Below are 20708 nucleotides of genomic sequence, written 5' to 3'. Positions count from 1 at the left end.
AGATTCTAAAGTTAACATTTTTTCTGATGAACACTAAACAAAGTTTCAGATGTTTATAATTTTTTTCCAACTATCAACAATATAAACATTCAAAAGCCTATTATATTTTCAGTCATCTAGCACAGAACATAAATCCTGCCAGAAAAATGTAACAAGTCAGCAGAATTAAAAAATTAAAGCAGCGATGCTTTATTAGAGGTATGGGCATGGATGCAATCTTGTATGGAATTCTGCAATCTGTTTTGCAAATACCCCATTAAATCAGAAAAACTAGTCATTAATACTCTGAAGGCAAATGTGAAACAAATTGAATTCATACACAAACACCATTTACTCTATTAGGTTTGCATCATTTCCTCATGAAACGGAACATTTAATCCTTGCATTAAAGGAAAACAAACAGTACTTACGGAGAGGAGACAAGAGTTCTGATCTTTTCTGCACATATTCCATTTCCAAATTGCTGTATCTCTCTTGATCAGTAGGTCGGTCCACAGATTTCAGCTGAGAAACATAGCCATCTAGAAAACAATCCAGCAGTGCCACCAACTGTTCAGCCACAATGCTACGTAAGTTACTGTCCACCTGAGGATACACCACCTTCAGAATGATCCCATGCTGGCGTGTTATTGCTGAACGTAGGCTGCTAGACGCTTGGAAAGAAAACACAGTAAATATTAAAACAACTATCTCACCATCAAAGGAATCCATGCTGAAGTATAAAAAAGTTGCTAGGTACAATTAAAAAAGAAAAATAAAAGCTAATAAGCATCTTAAGGTTAAAATCAGAACAATACTAGAAAAATTCCATAAGCCACATACTCCCATCTTCTTTTTAATATTAAATTTCACCAAAATATAGTAAACAAAAAAGAAACAAAGCCACCCCCCAAACTACAGAGATCTATACCGTCAGCCATCAGTATCAGCTCTTCTGAAGAAAAGATTCACTTGCATGACCTCCGAGGCAAAGCAGAGAATGCACATAAAAAACAATTCAACTTCCATTAACCCATGGATACCCAAAATGGTTTACATGTATTGTCCTTTTCAAAAGATTTTGATCTTGGGAGCACTAAAAAAGTATGTTTTATTTGAAGGCCTCAAGAAAGCCTAAGCACCAACCAAGAAGAACATGCAGCCACAAACATTTGTTCTGACAATTTTTCATGTTAACAAACCATCAAAACATTGAAGCACACGGAGAACCACTAGCCTTTTTAAAACAGTTCTAGATCATGTTTGATGATTCATTTTAAATGTTATATATCCCATAGGCCTGCCAACTAGAACCAGTGCACAGTACATGTATGGATATATATAAATAAAACTGTTGACTCCCAAACTTTGTAGTCAAATTTGGCTTGCAAGTTTTAAAGACTTACCGTCGATACCGGACCAAACATGTACATTTAGTCACTCAGTTTCATTGACCAAACCTCTAGCTTCTCCCATTCTCATTGACAGCTTTTAACAGTAAGTTAACATTCAGACTGGAATTTATGTTTTCCAGAATACACCTATTCTAAACAAAAAATGCTTTTCATGTAGTAATAGAGATTTCTCACCCGTCCAAGGAATATATTCAGGTTCTCTTTCTGGAAGCTCTCCTGTTTTATATAAAGAGGCTCTAGATTGACGATACTGGCAGGCAGCTTGCAGCATATCCTGTTTAAAGGTAAGGAAATAAATATTTGAGTCCATCTGCATACACACGGGCTATAAAATATGCTGTCTTTTATAATCCTGAAGCGTCTTTTAACGGCCCCTTCTTTCTCAGTTATATAGAAAGGTACACACTGTCTGAGCAAGAAACTTCCATTCTGAAGCACAAGCTCTTCACTCTCTGCTATGTACATATGCTTTCACAGCTTCTCAAACTCTCTTCATCAGCGGCTCAGGAGGAAAAGGAATGCCCCTGATTCCGCAGACGACCATCTCTTTCTTCCTAATATATTCAGGCATGCGAAATTTGTATTCACTTTTCTCACGTCAATAACTCAAATGTATTCTTTAACATTTGACCCTCCCTTCCCAAAAACATTTTAGTGAATGCAATTCAGTACCTTAATGATGTTGTTCACATTGACAACTATCTGGGCCCACTCAACTGATTCAATATGCGTATCTTTCAAGATTTGCTCCTCCTCTTCTAGCAAGCATTCAAAGATGGAATCTATCTGGGACACCTTAAAATAGAAAGAAAAATTGCAAAAAAATTTTTAAAGTATACATTAAAGTATTCCAACTTCTACTACATGTTATACTACGCAGTAATTCAGAAATAAAAGGGTTTGTTCTACTCAGTCTGCTGTTCTTACCTCTCGAAAGAAAACATCTGCAGGGGTAAGACTTGGTGGAATGTCGCACTCCCTTTTGTTTAAGGCAATCAGAATAGCAGCATTCACTAAATCAGGCAGCCTGGAGTGATGATTCTTGAGAACAATAGCTGCTGCTAGTTTTTCTGCATGCTCACAGAGCAACAATCGAGTTGCCATTGGCATCCCTCTGACTGGAAAATTGCCCAGTCGTTCAAATATGCCAACCTTTTAAAAATCAAAACAAAAAAAACAAAACATGCACTTTAAACAATGAACTAGAAAGAACTATTTTTCTCTCAAGAATTCTTGTGTGTGCTGATACCCGAATAATGGTAAAAATTTTACCTGATGAAGAAACTCAATGAAGAAGGAATGAGCTTTTGTCTTATCCTCTAACTGATGAAGAAGAATTAGGGATGTGTTGCTGAAACCAGCTGCTTCTAGAAAGAAAAAAAAAATAAAATAATAGACCACTTTGTATCTTCATTTCTTTGATCACTAACTTTGCCTCTGAGATAAAATATATTTCTGTAAATTTCTATATTGTTACCACACTGGTATTTTTCTTTAAACAAATGCACACACACTTACATATTGCTGCTACATTGTTTTTAATGTGGCCTTTGAACTCTACCATATTTCAAGTAAAGCCTTTGGAAGAAATCAAATATCTTTAGATCAGCACGACTATTCTGTAGTGCTCAATTCATTATGCTGCTAAAAGAGCAGCTTACTCAACTTTTAGTATGATTAAGATTTTTATCATCATGGTGGGCTAGCTGTTGCTAAATTTATTATGCCCTAGACTACAGCTACTACGAAATTAAGTGTGCAGTAAGAGGCACTCAGGCCTAATTCCTAATTGCGCACATTGCCTGAACAATTCCACTGCACAACATCAGTAGCTGCCCAGCACCACTCTACTTTTCTTCCTCCTCAAATGAGCTTGCTTCTGAAAAGCGTTTTACAGAAATATTCTTCTGTCCAAACAATTAGGCCCTCTAAGGAGTCAGTAAGGACGATGGAAGCTTTCCCATGAGCATCCCCACAGGTATCTCACCTCAGTGGAGTTTTCCAGAGGTGAAATTATTTTCTTATTTTAATTTTTTCTTATATTCCACATATGCTTTAAGCCAAAGACTACTAAGATAGAAATCTCAAAAGAACTATCACTATGAGGAAAAATAGCAAGACTACTTTCAAGAAGCAGTGAACTTTCCCTTCTTCCTTTAGACAGGAATAAATGTAGATAAATTGCCAAGTTAAAGATGAAATTAAGATTCAGAAAAAACTAAAGACTTGATGCCTTACAATTTCTGACTAGCTGCCAGGAAGCAGCAACAGCAGGAAGCATCATCCATCTGCATACGCAGATTTCAAATGTTAGTGTTTCCACTTTCAATCTAAGTCTCTGCTCAGAAACCAGGAACTGCTGCCTAGAGGTCTTGGGGACAGCTTCAAGTACGTGCTGTTCTAAGGAACAGGGAAGCATGAACAAAGATGTTTCTTTCTGAAAAGGTGCCTGCTTTAATCCTTTATGTACAGCTGAAGTTTCCAAAATAAATTTCTCTTGTGGCAGACATTAATAACAACACAAGACATGAGCTCACTCTACCCAGGATCCAAACCTTCCAGAAGTTGTGCAGCCATGCTGACAAAAGTGTTAAGCATGAGCAAGTAAAACCCTCTCTTAACATGTCTATCTGCAGAAATTAATTTAGATCTATCCAAATAATCCTGGAAACAGTAAAGTGGCACCACTTGCACCCTGCAGAAAGTCCCATCCTCAGAAATGCACATTTCCTTTGCTGTTTCTGTTGTTCTATGAAGTCAAACTAACCACAGTAGACAAAGTTTAGCCGGCAGTCTCGTAAGATGCCTCCTGTAGCCTTTCTGGAAATATACCTACTGATGGAGAAGGATATGAAACAGCAATGCCTTCTTTGCCAATTTAAAATATGATTTTATCTAGAGTACTAAGAACAGTTTTTCACAAACCAACCATTATGTTTACCTTCAGGTACAGATTCAGCCCACCGTGGATCAGAGGCAGGGTAATCATCCATTAAGTCCACGCTGATCTGAGTCACTGCCCTATCCAGTTCAGCATCAGAATCCAAATCTGCACTGCTTGGAAAGAGTTCCACTACCATGCTTTGTGCATTGACTATATCTTTCCTAAAAGAAAAGAAACACAGCGTATGTGAAATAAAAACAATTTATAGGATTATAGGAACTAGAGCCACTCACTCTGTAGCATTTTCTGATACTCTTTCAGGACTAGAGCCTGCTTCAGCAGCTGTTGTGTTTACATAGAGTGCCAAGTGAATACACGTAGACTTTCTTTCTAAGTCCTGTGCAAGTTTATAGCTTGTCCTGGCATCCTTTATTCAACGCACTTAATCTTTTCTTTCTGAAAAGGTGCCTGCTTTAATCCTTTATGTACAGCTGAAGTTTCCAAAATAAATTTCTCTTGTGGCAGACATTAATAACAACACAAGACATGAGCTCGCTCTACCCAGGATCCAAACCTTCCAGAAGAATCTTTTATCTAACATGTAGCTCTATGCAAAAAAAAAAAAAATCCTACTTCCTGTTAAATTGTTTTGTTTCAAATCTTAAGACTCTTTAAGGAGATTAGTCTGAAGAGTTTTCTGTTTGTCTGCTAGTAATGAATATATATTGAAAAGAATCCCTTTTAAATTTAACTAATCCAAGTCTGCAGCTCTGTGTATCTTTTCACCTCTCTACCTCCACTTCTTACATCAGTCATCTAACCAAACAGCAAACCTTTCAGAGGCATTCCATGCATCCTAGAAATAAGGTTGCTTTAATCAGGATAATCTGAAAAATAGTGTATTTCCTGCCATTTCCACTCCGCAAAACATACATTTTTTCCACTTTTATATCCATGCTTTCCTAATAAGGAAGTGCGTGTGCCATTAAAGCAACTTTCAGTTAAGTAGCACAATACTATCTTTACCAAGACAGTCTCTTACTCAAGCACCAACGTGCCTTCAAGAACAGCAAACAAAGCCTCAAAGATCAAGTGCAATTTCTACCTGCAGTACTGGAGAAAAGCAGCTTTCAGTAATTTCGTCTTATCTTCTTGAGCTATGATTTCAAGCCTATTGGTTACATCAAATGCAGGACTCTGAAAACACAAAGTAAAAACTTCAGCTGGAAGACAAATATCAAGCTTCATTATGAAATTTAAACTCTTTCTTCATAACAGTACAGAGTCAAAATACAAATGCCACCTGGAAGCAGTTGTGTTTATTAAGCCAAACGTTAGCCAAAAGATATATGTTACAATTAAAGTAGCAGTTTGACCTCAAGCATGCATATATTTATATAATATTCTAGTATATTAGACATTCAAAACCAACATTTTTGATGGAATTTAAAAAGGTATTCATGAGTTCTATCTCCCAGAAAAAAAAAAGTGCATACAAATCTAACTATAGATTAATTAAGTAAGAAAAATACAGATCCATCTGAGCTATCACCACAAAGGTCTTCCACTAAAATACTAGTTCACAATAATTAACCTAAAAAGGGGATTTAATTGGGATAAAAACTGAAACTATTAGCCCACAGAAATATTCTCTGTTTTCTATTTTAACAAGTTTTCTGTTCTTCCCACTTACTCCAGGGACGTGTTGGCAACAAATTCTATGCACATTTTAAAGAAAACATGTTTGATGTAATTAAGAGCTTACCAAATACACATTACATAAAATATCAATAAAAATACTTTCACATGTTTTAGTAGAATTGGACGAAAGCAAAAACGTACCAGAGCACAAACAATACTCAGCCACTGTAAGGGACTTCTTAGACTCAAAGCTTTCCACAGTGCAATAAGAAAACAGTGTTTATTATAAAGGAACAGACAAAAGACTGAAGAGACCACCCTGATAGAAAAGTGACAGCAAAATCTCAGTCTCTGCAGTTCCATCTGAGCTATCTATGAGGCCTAGTGACATGTAGTAATATACCTACATGAGAAATTACATTATTTCATTGAAATTGCTACTTCAGAACAAGGGGTGAGAGGAAGAACCACCTTACACAAAATGACAGATACGGTAAAAATTCCTGGGTTTTGAAAACTGCCTTCACTGAAAGTGTTCAAATCTAAAAAAACTTCCAAAACCTTAAACAAGCTAGGATTTCCACAGAAAAAATACAAAACTGTCAGAAAAAAAAGTAATATTTCTATCCTCGGTTTTCAACTATTACCTCACTTCTTGGTCCAGCAACAGAAGAGGACAGAGAATCTTCAAGGTCTTCAGGAAGCACGGAAATATTTTCTCTGGACAAGATAGTGACGAGTCCACTTTTTTTGGCAAAGAAAATGGGGAGGCTTGTACAGGAACCTGCTCCTAAAATGCTATCTCCTATGATGAAAAAGCAAAAAGGCATGTAAACGCATCTGTAAGAACAAGGTGCAACACGGTTCCATAGACACTGATTGAATTTTGTGAAGAACCAACAGAAATTCTGACAACTGCACCTGCCTTAACAGAAAGCATGGATACTGTTTGCTACCCATGATGTAAATCTCCAGGTACTGCAAGGTTAGAAAATAAAAAGTACAATTACGACTCATGTGTTTCATGAAAACTCTGCTTATGGACCAATTTCTTTTTCTTAACAGAAAACACCTCTGAAAGGTCAAGGACAATATACTTAGAGGCACCTAACACAAGCACCTAGGATGAACATTAGGCTGAGTCTCAAAACAAAGTTAATTTCAAGGAAACAAAATAATCCACAGTGAACACTGGAAGAAATAAAAAAGTGTCAAAATCTAAAGCATCTGCTCAGGCTTTCATATATCAAGAGCACAGATTTACTTCATTTTCATCCAAAATCATCTAGAGTAAGCAATATCGATACCAGAGGTCACTTCAGCATTTTGTCTGCACACCTACAAAAAACATCAGTTTGAAAGACTTACAGAGAAAAAGAAGCGTAAACATGATTCTACGATCTAAGAAATCTAACGATGTAAATACATTCAATTTTTAATTGAACGAAACCTGACTTCCCCCCCCCCCCCCCATATATTACCTTGTATGCCAAATACAATTTTCTCCTGTGGCAAAGAAGTTCTTCCAGTTCCGGTGGAACAAGCAAACACTTCGTCATCCTTATAAAGGTAAGCGGCATGGCTAAAGAAATCTGGGACTACCAGACAGCACATCACTTCCTCTTCTGACTGAAAGCATTACATATCAACAATCACACACATAATCAGAACCTTAAACAAACATATAACATTTTAAAGGCTGATCTAGAGTTGCATAAAGTTTAATTTCTTAATAAGACAGGAATAAAATGACAAAGAAAACTCTACAACCAATAAAACACTTTTCATTTGCCCCAAAATTTAAGATCGCTCTCATCACTTTTTTTTAAAACTTCCATATACATTAAGTTCTTGCTGATTTCAATGGAGAGATGAAGTAAACAAATAAATTACTCTACCACTTTCACACTCACTCTCCTTCCATTTTCAAATTCAATTATGAAATGACCCAGTAGAAGGGGTTGGGAGAGTGTGAGATGTTTACCCACGAAAAGCTAATGCCAAAGCCTATGCTTCCAGAAGAGATATCACGAATGAGAAACTGTAAGGACAACCAATACATTTACACTTTAAATTCTGTAGCATAAACTTCACATAAAGTTACTATTAAACAGTAATAGACATTTTCCTCAGAACATTACAAATACAAATTCTAAGAGCAATCTTAAGACAGAATTTGAGTTTCCTTTAGAGAAAATCTGAGAGCTGATATATGTACAGGAACATTCTGAAACGCTGTGCTTTCTTTGCTCGGAAGTAGTTTTAGAGCCTTCATTTGCATACCTGAAAAGATGGATTATACTGTGTGACTTCCACAACAACATCATCAGACATCTGGTAGCCTTTATCTTCTACCGTTATCAGAGTGTAGTAAACAAGACATGGATGATCTCCAGGATGCCATGCTGCAGCAAGTATCACCAGCCCGTCACTGTTCAAGACAAGAGATCACCTCTTTGTGAGATAATTATTACATATTTCACTTGCTTGAACTCTAGCACTCAGAAAAAAAGATATTCAAGTACGATAACGAATAAATGCTTTCCAATGTTATGTACTTTTTTTTTTAAGCAAAGACTAACCTGTTTTTTCTTTCGTGATGTTTTATTAACATATGCAGTGTGCATATTGCTGTATAAAACTGAACCAATCCAGTTGTTGTGATTTATTGTAATTAAATAAAATACAACAGATACAGAAAGAATTCTCTGCATTTGCTGGTACAAAAGTTACATTTGCTTACCTACTGTCTTTATAATATCAAGAAAACGCAAATACCCAAACCTGATAAAAATGACATCAAAAATGAAAGGAATTATTCTTAGGTAAAGAATTGGTAATACTAAATAGAATGAGACAGGATAACCTATGATTATCTAGTTACCTGACATGCTTATTTTATCAATATTGGCACTTAAGTAAAGTTGAATTTCAGTTTCTTCCAGAAAGCTTATCCAAGAAGGCAAACATACTTCATTAATCTAAGTTTTACCAGAAGCAAGTGTACTTTCTTACCGATTCTGCTGCAAATCCATATACTGTATATTTACTCCTCCTTTAATATCTTCATAGTTACTTTCAGAACCCTAAAAAAAAATGCATCTGCTTTATAACTATATATAGTTACTTATTAAGGGAAAATACAGTAAAAGAAAAAAAACCTTTTCAGGTGAGCATACTCTTACCCAAATTGCATCTGAAACGTGTTCCTTGAGGATTCTGTTGACATCCCAGCTGAGAATGTAACGTTCTGATGTATCCTCAATCTCCCATTTGTTTAGATTTGAACTCGTTAGCATATAAAAACTTGATCTCTCTTTATCCCAAAGAACACTAGAAATCTGCATTTAAAAAAGAAAAATCTCAAAAGGTTAAATCACAGCATTGCTATTAGGATATAAAAATCTATACCACTCTCAGTCCATATAAAAATCACTTCCTCAGGCAATGTGCACTAGCTACATTACAAGATCAGAGTATTATGATAATTTCTAAGAGAAGTTTTATTTTACAGATTTAAGAACATCTATAATAAGGATGTTTCTCACACCTTCTGTGGAATTCGTTGACAAAGGTCAAGCTAATCCTCAACCCTGCACAACCCTTTGTCTGAAAAGTATATTTACAGGTTACTGCTAGTTTCTTCAAGTAGTAGTGAGGCTATCACTAGAAGAGTCAAGATTTTGATGCTTTGCGGACTTCCCCAGGAAGTGTTACTGCTTTAAAGCCTGCTTTTATTCAGATCTAAAGAACAAGTCGGTGTTCTTCATTACACAACGTAAGTATTTAGTTAGCTTCTGTCTGCCTTTTTAATTTCCAGAAAATATATGTAACGTAAATCAGTTCTGTATTTGTTTTGTCATCATACATCCTTACACAGACCTTTCTTTTTCCTTTCCAAAAGGCTGAGACTAGAAATCACAGACAGAAATTAAGGTAGATTACTATCTGAACTTTTTCAAGCTTACCACAGCATCATTTCCAGGTGACAATATTCCCAGAAGAGAAGAAACCTTTCGGCCAATTCCAGAAAACATGCCCTGACCCTGTGGCAGGGCATGCTGATGAATCTTGCCAGAACTATCTGGAATCAATCGAACTAACTGGCCTCTGGAAGATGATAAAATAAAGCTTCCTCCCTAACAAAAAGAAAAAGCAATTATGTTAAAAAATTAAAAGCACATTCCTGAAGCGATCTTATAGTCACATAAAACTCTTTGTTAGAATGATAATGGCCTGGAGGTTGCTGAAAGAACAAACTGTTTACCTCTACAAGAAATGTTCATAGAATAAAAGAACAATCAGCCTAATTTCATAATCATACCATATAAAAGTTATGCTAAAGGTTAGATGTGTCCAACAACAGGTTGATTAATTATGTACAGTTGTCATATATGTAATAATGGAGCTTTTAAATCATTGACTTATTAATAAAATGGTTCTGCTCTGAAAACCATGTTCCTCTAGCTCTAAATTCACATTGGTGTCAACATTAAAACTACAAGTACGAGAAGACTTCACTTTCCTCAATTTGATAGTTGAAAACTGGGCACAATTCAGTTCTAAGAGGGTAGATACCCGTTAGTATTTCTTAACCTCTTGAAACTCTCAACAAATTCACCATTAAGATCACTGGCTTTTGATTAGGTTTACAACTGTTTATGACGTGTTGATGCCCTAAATATAGGATATGAACACTGAACGTTATGCTGCCTTGTTGAGAAGGTCATGAAAAAAATATAATTAGGAATAATTAGTTTTTAAGATATCAAATATTGTAACATTTGCTGGTTTTTTTTTATATACTCTATTTGTAGAATTTCTTCCCCATTTAAATACATCACCAGCAGAAAATGGAATTCATATTACAGTTTTTCTTTCCTTCCCTACTAAAATCTCTCAAATGCAGCCACTAGCGAGCTTTACCACAAGACACTGAGTATGTAGACCATGAGTTCAGATGAAGCAGTCCCCTCTTTTTTTCTGCTAGAGAGGTATCACAGGTTGAGGTACTAAGCCAGGCTTGATAACCCTGTGGTTCAGTCCTGCATGCCTCTGTGACTTTCATGACCTCATGACCTCTCTAACACAGATCTATGACTGCCACTCATCTCATCAACAGTGCTCATCAACAACCTCTGAAACTACTCCTCAGAGCATCTGATGGCTTGCTTTGTGACATTCATTGGAGATTTAGTGCTGAAAACGAGGAACATTTGATTTTTAGGTTAGGAAGTAAAGCAGTAATTTTGCATAAATCATATTGCACTGTACCTTCACTGCTGTTAGGAAACTGCACAGGGAGCCTCCGAAGTCTGTGAACGTCTCCGTATAGGAACCTTCGTGTGCAAGGTTGGGCCAGTAGCGCACAGAACCTTCGCTGGTAGCAACCATGATTGCCAGAGACTTGAAGGGAGAAAATAATTATCAGAACATGCAAAATAAAAAATAATCACACCATAGCTTTAACTAAGTGTTATTTTACATAAAGATAACACGATTGTGAACGACTAACACACAAAAAAGTAATATGTATGTATGCTCATTGACAAGCAGAGAACTGAACAGCAAAATGATTCTGTAGCATAACTTAGCACGTGCAGGGAATGTTATACTTGCTTATTTTGCTAACAATACTTTGTATGGGTTCTTGTTCCTGATAATTCAGGGTTTGCTACTGAGGATCAAACAAAATTTACAGTTGCAAGAAAAAAAAAACACCTGTCGAGTGTTCCAGATGCCAGGAGTTACAAGCTACTACGGAAGACTTAAAATACAGACTACAATTTAACAAAGAAATCGCTCTAGAGTCATTAACAGAAGAATTAAATCACGCAGTTGCTCTTCTCTTCAAAAAGACGTAAGTCCACTGTGTACCTCCATTAGGGCTTCTAACTCCAAAAATCACCCAGATACCAAATTCAAAGCACGATGCAGGAGACTGTGCTCAATTCAAGATTTACACAGAAAGTACTGTACCTAATCAACTGGTTGTTGAAAATCACAGAACAGAAGAACGGTACCTGAGAGCTGTCACTGAGCTCCGTGGAGATTTCTAAATGATTTTTAACTAGATGCAGGTGCACACAAAGGAGAGTGGTTGGCTAATCAACATGAGAACAATAAAAAAATACATAACATGTTGTCCTTGGTGACTCCTGCCTATTACTTAATAATTTACAATTTACTTAAATATTTCCCACCGTATTTCTATGACTATGAAGTCATAGTATTCATACATAGCTCCAAACTAAAGAAAGATGAAATTAAAAAGAATAAAATAAAATCATTGTTTAGGTGTATCATTTCTCCTGAAACTTCTCTGGGTCTGAAAAAGTCATAGGACACCTCAAGAGTTATGAGCTAATCACAAGAAATTAAGATAGCTTTTATCATCTGGAAGTGTAACACAATGACAAGTAAGAAGAAAAGTTCCCAGTACATATTTTTGTGCTGCTTCTTCCTTCCAAGGACAACTGCTTATCCAGTTCTATTACGGCACTGTATGTATCAACTCTAAACTATGCCCAAGCTGAAAATGAAGTTTCTTTTTTTCTTCTTTTCTTTTTTTTTTTCCATGAGTGATTGTAACAAACTCACTTGGCACACTTTCAGAAAATCTAGCTGATCATCAAACCTCATCCTCTAACACTGTGTGGTAAGAAAATGTATTTAGGAAAATCATCAGTCAAAACATAAGCCATCTGCCCTCCCAATGTCAGCTTCATTATGAAGATTAGATAAAGGGAGGGTGCTGTTTTTTGCTTTTCAGCCACGTGTACCCAGAATTAAAAGAGAGCTGAACAACTTTTCCAGCCAGCATGTACTTAAATCATTCTTGCTTATACAGGATATTTTAACACCCTAGTGTTAACTAACACCCTAGTGTTAGTTAAACACAATACTTCTTAGTTGACTTAGTTTGAATTAAGAGTTTTCCTGTGGATTACCCAGCACGCTTTCTTAACAATCTGATCCTATAACAGGTAGATGGCATAATTTGAAAAGACTAGCAGGATTATATTTCAAGCATATTAGCAATCCTGACTTTTGGAATATATATTACAACACCAAGTGCACAATTTGCAAATAAATACTTGATAAAATATATTCAAAGTTAGTCCAAAAGCATTTTTAACCCCAAACTTTTGAAGTTAATCACCTGCAGAGAAGGCGCTTCACCTGAGGAACTGAGACAAGATATAGCTGCTAAACTGGAACTCCACTGGAAGTCACTGAGTGGCAGCTGAAGTTCCTTACACAGAGATAACTGTAAGAAAGAGATGCAGTTATAAAGGTGAGACATCTAAGAACTCATTCAGCAGTGTCAAAAGTTCTAGAGACTTTGTGACACCGGAGTATTAAACTAGCATGGACACTGTATAAAGTGGAAAAAAAGTGTCACGAGATTTTCAGCACATTTGTCACAACGATCAAACAGCTAAAACATACTTATTTAAATATTTTTCAAACATAATTTCTTTCCTTTTGTTATTTCTGTTTCTGAAAACACTACAATTTCGAATTATTTCTCTTTCTGAGGTGCAATTTCTTGGACATTCCTTAAGATAATATACTAACAGCAAAATAAAATTAAACTGAAAGTGGTTGAAAAAGCTCACTAGGTATTCACAGAGACTGGGGGGGAGGTAGAAACATTCCTCTCCCCCAAGAAAACTTAAATCAATCAGAAAAAATGTAATCCCTTCAAAAATCTCTACAAGCACCAGAATGCATATACCTGACACTTCTACACTTCCATACCCTCAGTGCAGAATCTGTATGATCGGTAAGTGTTTCACTAATTGGAAGGTACTGATTTTGTAACTACAGCATTCCTCTGACTTTACTTGCTACATGCACTGATATGTTGTTGTTAGAAAAACATTTATGCAGAAAAACATTTTTTCTTGATGTAAGAAAACTAAATGAAACATGCATTCAGTGCCGCTGAAACTCAGTTGAACGTCACTCACAGAATTATCTAAACCAATCTGTAACATATCAGCTAGTTTCTAACTACTGGAATAAACTTTATTAAGGCTATCTAACATAAAAAAGGGAACCTATTAAGATGCAAAGATTTAACCTTCGTGTTAAGGTGACAATTAAAAAATGATGAGAGAAATATAAAACTGCTAAGCTCCCTCAAAAGCTTTAGTTTAGTTACTGTTGTTACCATGACCTCATACGAAATGCTGCTTTTGGTAGAAAACAGGCTAACTGTAAGTTATATGGAAACCCTTGATTTAAAAGCAACACAACTGGGTAACTTGTTCAACTAGCATAAAAAACAGAAATGCCTCCATCTTGATCTTTCATTTACCTTTGCAACTGGAGACTGACCAATCTTCCAAATTATCAGCTTCTCTCTATGGACCAGCCAGGCCCATCCACTTTCATCCACTTGAACGCTCAGCTGGTCATCAGCTACATAAAAAGGATTAATACTTTAAAACACTGCAGGAATAACCTGAAAACCAACTAGCCTTCTTTCTCATATGCAAAGAAGAAATATCTTTTGTATTGAAATTAAATTCTGCATCACAAGTTCTACATATCTGAAGGACCAAATTACTAAATATAGTTTAAAGTCCATTTGACAAACCCTCAACATTTGAGTGTGAAAAGTAAGACAATCCTAGAGGCTTTTCATTTCCATCAATTTACAGTAGATAATTAATACCTTAAAACTGCTGAACAACTTACAAAGCCATTACAAAGCTGCACGTTTTTGGTTCCTATTATCTCTATTAGAAAAACAAAACAAGTAATTTCTTTAACTCAGGGAACAGTTTGTATTATTGGGGCTTTTAAAACTGAGAATAAAACCACTGTTAAAAAAAAATAAAACCACCACTTCTGTTTCTTCATTTTCCACCTGCCGAAATGACATGAGCTGAAGTTAAATTAAACCCACTATGTATTCATTTAATGGCTTAGAGTACATGGATTAAAAAATAAAATTAGAGCATCCAGTCCAGGAAACAAAAGAATCCAAACAAGTGAAAACGATGATTGCAGTTACACAGCAAAGCAAGCTGAATTCTAACCAAGACTCAAGCATTTCATTTTATACTGCAAAGTCAACTTTTAAATAGCATCAACACCACATTAACTTTTCTTTCACCTGTCAACTTTTGCAAGGGAAATAATAGATAAAATCAATTCTTACCATCAGCCTTTTTCAGGGCTTCCATCACCTTAACAGGCAGAGAGGATCCAAAAGCCTTAACATCATAGTTAATAGTCTCGCTTGCTGAGGGATGCTGTATAACTCTGGTGGGAGTTGCTCTTAAAAAAAAAGGCAAAACAAAAGCTCTGATTAGTTTTCTATTCTTTCTCCACGAGTTTCAACGTTTACTTTAAGTGCACAAACTGAATGTTTTTGCTTTGTTTTACATGCACAGGTTCTTATTCTTCTTATACCACAGACATATCTGAGGAACTCTCTAATTCAAAAGTTAATAAGAGATATTTCAAACATACTGAACTTGCAGCACGTAACTTTAAACTATAAAAGAACCACAAAACTGCTCAGCTATAACATATTTCAGTCAGAATTTGGTACCATGAGAACAGATGATGTCAAATAGCCTACAGAGGACCTGAGAGTACCTGAGAAACTACAGGCCAATAAAGTCTTACTACTTCTATAGTAGAGTAAATGAGTATACACACTAGTAACCAGCATACTTTTTTTCCTATTGTTTTCATACAGGAAAGTCATGTCTAACAGTTCCATCCACATTTTTTGAGGAAAAAAAAAAAAAAGTCAACACAACCGAGACAATACTAAGTACTTAGATTTCTCCAAATCTTTCAAAGACCCTTTATGAAATATTTCTCACAAAATCAAGCTTTGAGAAAGAAGGAAGTCTTACTGTAGACTAAAGTCTGTACCAAAGAAAGAAATAAACAAAAATAATACAGAGGCTAACGTATACACTGTAGGAAAGATCCCATTCTACAGGATCTGTGCTGATGTCCAAGTTCTTCAGTACCATCATAAGAGAAGCCAAGTACCAGAGCGACAGCTGGCTGACAGGGCAGTATGACCTCGGACAGGCAAACAGGAAAAAAACAGCCAGAGTTAGTAAAAAGGACCAAAAAGTAAAACAGAATACAGCACAACTCTACACAGCCCGTCAGCTTCTCGAGTACGAGTGCCCTAGCACACACACGCACCCCAAAAGCATATCGTGGAAAAACTACTTAAGAAACAAAAAAAAAGGTTTAGGGATGCTCAGAGCTGTGGAACATCTCGCAGTAGGTCCCAAGGGACAGCCACCCGCAGAACCGCCGCCTCACCGCGCGGAGATGGAGCCGCTCCTCCGCGCCACCGGGGAGAAGAGCCCGGGGGAGACGGCGGCCGCCGCCACGGTCAGGCCCTTCCTGCCGCCCGCCCGGGACAGGGGGCTGGGCGCGGCGCTGCCGAGGTTCCTGCGGGCCTGCCCGACGGGGGTCCGCGGGGAGGCGGGAGCCGAGGGGAACATGGCTGCGGAGAGAAGGGCCCCAACGGCCCCAGGTAGCCCAGCCCGGCTCGGCTCGGCTCGGCTCGGCCCGGCCCGGCGCCGCCGACTCGCGTCACTGCGGAGCGCGGCCGGGCCCGCCGAGGGGCGGGAGGCAGCCCCTGCGCGGCGGACGGGGCGACCCCGCGGCAGCCGCTCGCTGAGGCGGTGCCCTCACGGAGGAGCCGTGGGGTGGGCGGGCTGGGCGATAGGACGTGAAGGGTGTTCCTGCTTTTGTCGTGTTGGGGGATAAAGGATGGGTTTGGGAACGGCAGGTGTCGTTGAAAGATCGGTGCAAACCGCTGCTTGGTGCTTTTAGGTGGCTGTGTGTTCCTGTAGAGCCGCCCGTTCTTTAAAATCACCTGTGCTCGCCCAGTTTTCTTATTAAAAAATACCCCAAAGAAAAGACACTCCATGCGAATTTTGATATGTTTCACATCGTGAGGAAAACCCACAAAAAAAAAAATGCACACACAGATGTGAAAAAAATGAGTAAAATTCAAGCTGCCACACACAGTTCCCAACATCCGCAAACAGTAACATTCAGATTGTTTTAAAAACCGGTAACTCCCTTCTACATCTTTCTAAAACATATGAGAGGATGCAGTTACTGCAAGCAGCAGCCCTTGGCTGCCTGAAGCCTTGCGCTGCTTCCTCAGCTCGTTACTCGGGCTCCTTTTGCTGCCCCAGCCCTGTGTTAAGGGCTCCATCTTCAGGAGAGAGCCTGACCTCAGTGAAGATTTGAACTAAGAGAATGGAAATAGACTTCTGTTAGAGCCGCAACTTCAAAATATATGAGAACATTAACCTTTTTATATTTCTATTTTGACTGATTACTTGAAAAACTGTGTAGAAAATATTGCCGAGGTAGACTAGCTGCAAATTGTTGCCTACCTATTTAGAAAGATACTTCGTTTGAAATGCTAGCAGCAGCTCAGACCCCGTCATCTGCAAACAACGTTCTCATGAGTTGGTTACAGAAAGCACACAACCCTAAGTAACGTATTCAGTGTATTTAGCAAGGTAGTTTTGAAAGCAACTGGATACAGTATTTGAGCCCTGAAAGTCCTGACTGGGTAGCAAACGTTAAGAAAGGAAATAGTTCTAGCCCCCAAGATGAAGGTGAAAAAGGCATGATTAGCAGTAAGACTTTGAAATGATGCCCATAGTTATCACGTAAAACACAGCAAATAATGATAGATGCTGAAAAATCTTTATATTACATATCTTTGTGTACGTGTAAACAGATGTACATTTATTTTTTTTTAAATATCTGGGAATTGTCTTCTTTCCTATACAGAGAAGATATGTTTAGACCAAGGCAGAACACCAGCGCATGCAGCACAGAAGTGAGGTGGTCTTATGTAACGCCCTGCAATGCTACAAAAACACTTTAAAAACTACCAATTGTGAAATTAATTCAGGAAATGTCAGATGAGCTTAATTTGACTTATTAAATTGTACTCACCTGTGATCAAAGGCATTTCTGAGTACCATCTGGCCTTTGTAATACACTAGTAGCAACACAGCTGTGTTTTGAGCATGTTAATACCATCGTTCATGGAACTGAACCTCTCACTATTAACAGCAGCTTAAACAAAACAAACAGCAGAGAGCAGAGGAGAGGCAAGATTTAGGGCACAAATAGCAACAGCTGGCAACATAAGCTTCAGCGTTGTTGGTGGTTTTTTGTTGTTGTTTTTTATAAGGAGCAGACCTATGCCCTCTTCAAGTCCTTTTCTACAACCCAAAGAAACTCTATCATTTTTCACTGAATATTTTGTCTTTGTACTTGTTAGAATAACCATAAAAAACAATAGCACTAAAATCACTAAAATGGATTGTGTACATTGGAGTGAAGAGTGCTTACAGCACCTTGCCAATTCATATTACAGCTGGGGATTTTTCACTATAACTGTGTCAGCACATTTCAATGTAGCAATTACAGCCCCATTAAGAGAGCTCTTCAAACCAAGTTTACAAGTCAAGGTGTCTGGCAAAATAGTCTCCTATCTGTGCATTGGAGCAGTAAGCAGCTGTTGACATCTAGATAAGTGAAGTTCTTTTTGAAAAGATGAAGAATGATAGTTTAAAATTAGAAAAGCCTCAAGCTAGCTTCATCCGCTGCTTTTATTTTATGTCAAGTGTTTACTAATCACTGAACTTTTTTTTTTTTCCAAAAGTCTTGCCTCTCAGGATTTGACTTGATGTGGAATTTGAAACTTGGGCAGTTTAGTTCTGTATTACCTGTTTTAGGTGAACCATGACCTAATGTCAAATGTTTACTAGCCAATCAAAGGCATTTCTGTTGTGTAATACTTTATAACAACATTCTTTCATTTTTTTTTAACAAGACTTCAGAGTGAATAGTGTTTTGTACATAGTGCAGGTTGGGTTTGAAATGTCAAGTTTTGGGTGAGGAATTTATTTTCTGAAAGGTCTTTTTAATCTTTTCAACAATATAAGTATAGCATGAAGCAGTAAATGTTTTACACATTACCTTTATGATACACAGCATTGCTAAAACATGAACAAGGCAATCACAAAAAAAATACAAAGTGTGATAAAGATTGTTTTATAGTGCTTTCTGATGCACTGTCAGATACTCTCATATTAAGTCTTTTCTATAACGTGTGGTATACATTTTTGCCCTATGGAACATGCTGCACAAGGCAGCAGCATGAGATGGTGGTCCTTCACAAAGAACACCCATCAGAGTTAAGAGATGCACCAATGGTTTCCACCTTAGACAGGAAAACAAACTCTTATAACAAAAGCAGAATACAATGCTTTAATTCCTTTCTCTCCCCTTTTTAAATATTGTCTCCAACAAAAGAATCAGATTTTCTGACTAAGCTAACAGGGCTCCTACAGTTCAAAATGCAACCACATCCATCACTGCCTGGCACTGCTGTGGAGGTAGGTATATAGCACACCACGTGCATACAGAGGCAGTGCCACATGCATTGCAGGTGTCTAAACTAAAAATCTGAACTTGTCCAGCAAAGTTTTCTCACCTTGTTAGGATCTTGGTTTGGTCCAAGGAATATTATAAAGTCTGCTATCCAATGCACCTCTTATGACAGACATTCACCTTTCTTTGAACAAGAGCTTTTCTGTAGCTTTTCTCTTTATGGTAGACTGCAAAACCTGCCAGAAAAACTAATGATCAACAGACATAGAAGATTCATTCAGTTCAGCTGCAATTAATTCCCCATAACCTCACAGTTGAAACTCACAAACAAAAAGGCTCATTGCACTTGCATAAGGAGAGATTATGAGTAAAGAGTAAAGTTCAAGCTCCTCTAAATACAGTATCAAGACAATTATTGTTAGTCAACACTGAAATTAAACATTTGGTCAGTGGTATTTTTGGCACATTTTAAAAATAATACCTGCTTCTAGTAAGACTATATCAGAAGGTATAATTTTTATCTGGATGTAATTTTATTTTCATTTTATAATGCAGGGATCTCATTAATGTTTTCACTATGTTCCACAAAGTGCCATTATAATGGCACTTTAGAGAAACATTTTAAGCTTACCCAGCACTAGGCATCTCACCTATTGCCAATAAGGTTTTCCAGCAACAATTACATTTCTTAGCACAGATGAGCTTTAATGTGACCCTGTAAAGCTTATAGCTTTTTAAAAATTATCTTGTGGGGTTTTACATCTTCAGAAAGTACAGAGAGACACTACTGAAGAAGTTCTTAAATTAGAAACATGAAGCCTACTTTATTGCCAAACATTACTGTCCTGCAGTTATTGAAATTATTGTAATGCTACTATTTTACCAGCTGTCATTGAGAAAGTGACACAAGGTAGTTAGGCATATCCTGGGATTTCTGTGAATGAAATTTTAAGTAACAATAAAACCAAACTTGTATATGCCTTAAAAAAGGACAAAAACTTATATATGTAAGAACATCTTCTTTTGGACATCATCTCAGAAAGGGAAATGAAACTAAAGAACTAGGAAAATAGAGAAAGGAAGAAAATGTATGCAAATTTTAGATTTCCCTATCATGAACTAAAAACAGTAAAAAATACAATGCCTTTGTCCTTATATGTAAAGTCAGCTAGTTGTTTGGATTTTTTTAAATAACTTTCCTCCAATGTTTCCATACCCTCTAAAAATGAGTTCTCATTTGTAATTCTCTATATTAACTGTAGATGGTGACCACAATCAACTTTGCATTTGCTCTGAAATAGAGCAGTGAAACATGCACTTTTGAATTCCAGCATTTTAAGATTAGCAACAAACATGGAAACAAA

The 20708-nt window shown here is 37.1% G+C and overlaps 1 protein-coding gene across 1 annotated transcript in view; it reads right to left on the bottom strand.

Annotated features, from left to right (window-relative positions):
- NUP133 (nucleoporin 133) overlaps positions 1-16640 on the bottom strand; it is a 30171-nt gene extending 13531 nt beyond the window's left edge. The window contains exons 1-18 of the mRNA XM_083831076.1: positions 16231-16640; positions 15095-15213; positions 14246-14349; positions 13082-13189; positions 11194-11325; positions 9888-10058; positions 9105-9260; positions 8935-9005; positions 8203-8350; positions 7401-7548; positions 6567-6724; positions 5384-5475; positions 4336-4499; positions 2667-2761; positions 2322-2546; positions 2067-2189; positions 1569-1668; positions 411-653 (exon numbers count right to left, since the gene is read on the bottom strand). Of these exons, the coding sequence (XP_083687202.1) occupies positions 411-653; positions 1569-1668; positions 2067-2189; positions 2322-2546; positions 2667-2761; positions 4336-4499; positions 5384-5475; positions 6567-6724; positions 7401-7548; positions 8203-8350; positions 8935-9005; positions 9105-9260; positions 9888-10058; positions 11194-11325; positions 13082-13189; positions 14246-14349; positions 15095-15213; positions 16231-16415 (2542 nt within the window). The 5' untranslated portion in view covers positions 16416-16640. The remainder of the gene's footprint in view (positions 1-410; positions 654-1568; positions 1669-2066; positions 2190-2321; positions 2547-2666; positions 2762-4335; positions 4500-5383; positions 5476-6566; positions 6725-7400; positions 7549-8202; positions 8351-8934; positions 9006-9104; positions 9261-9887; positions 10059-11193; positions 11326-13081; positions 13190-14245; positions 14350-15094; positions 15214-16230) is intronic.
- Between the last annotated feature and the right edge of the window lie 4068 nt (positions 16641-20708).

Source organism: Anser anser (assembly GCF_964211835.1).
Source record: "Anser anser genome assembly, chromosome: 3".
NCBI classification, from domain to species: domain Eukaryota; kingdom Metazoa; phylum Chordata; class Aves; order Anseriformes; family Anatidae; genus Anser; species Anser anser.
This window is presented reverse-complemented; position numbering and strand designations above follow the sequence as displayed.